General features: G+C 60.3%; 1 protein-coding gene across 1 annotated transcript in view; it reads left to right on the forward strand.

The window, feature by feature from the left end:
* Positions 1 to 81: 81 nt before the first annotated feature.
* LOC121365660 (serine/threonine-protein phosphatase 6 regulatory ankyrin repeat subunit C) overlaps positions 82 to 431 on the forward strand; it is a gene marked incomplete at its 3' end in the record, with an annotated part of 10,605 nt that continues 10,255 nt past the window's right edge. The window contains exons 1-2 of the mRNA XM_041490023.1: positions 82 to 222; positions 305 to 422. Coding sequence (XP_041345957.1) covers positions 156 to 222; positions 305 to 422 — 185 coding nt within the window. The remainder of the gene's footprint in view (positions 223 to 304; positions 423 to 431) is intronic.

Here is a 431-nt window from a genome sequence, read left to right on the forward strand (position 1 = left end):
AAAAATCAGGACGTTTTAATCCCAAAAACAAAAACAATCACGGAGGTTACTTGACGAGACTTGAATCCCAAAAATGGACCCCCGTGAGGAGGTTTCAACCCAAAATCCCCGCTGCTGACCCCGCTCTCCTGTCCCTCAGGCGTGGCATCCACGACATGTTCCCCCTGCACTTGGCCGTTCTCTTCGGCTTCTCCGACTGTTGTCGCAAGCTGCTTTCCTCAGGTGAGCCTGTCCCCGTGCCAGCCCCGCCCGGGTGACCCTCGGGGACAGGCGGGTGACGCCGCTGTCCCCGTGCCACCCCCAGGTCAGTTGTACAGCATCGTGTCCTCGCTGAGCAACGAGCACGTGCTGAGCGCCGGCTTCGACATCAACACCCCCGACAACCTGGGCAGGACCTGTCTGCACGCTGCTGCTTCCGGAGGGTGGGGACA

The sequence above is a fragment of the Pyrgilauda ruficollis genome, unplaced genomic scaffold, assembly GCF_017590135.1.
Source record: "Pyrgilauda ruficollis isolate IOZ18807 unplaced genomic scaffold, ASM1759013v1 scaffold977, whole genome shotgun sequence".
In the NCBI taxonomy this organism is placed as follows: Eukaryota; Metazoa; Chordata; class Aves; order Passeriformes; family Passeridae; genus Pyrgilauda; species Pyrgilauda ruficollis.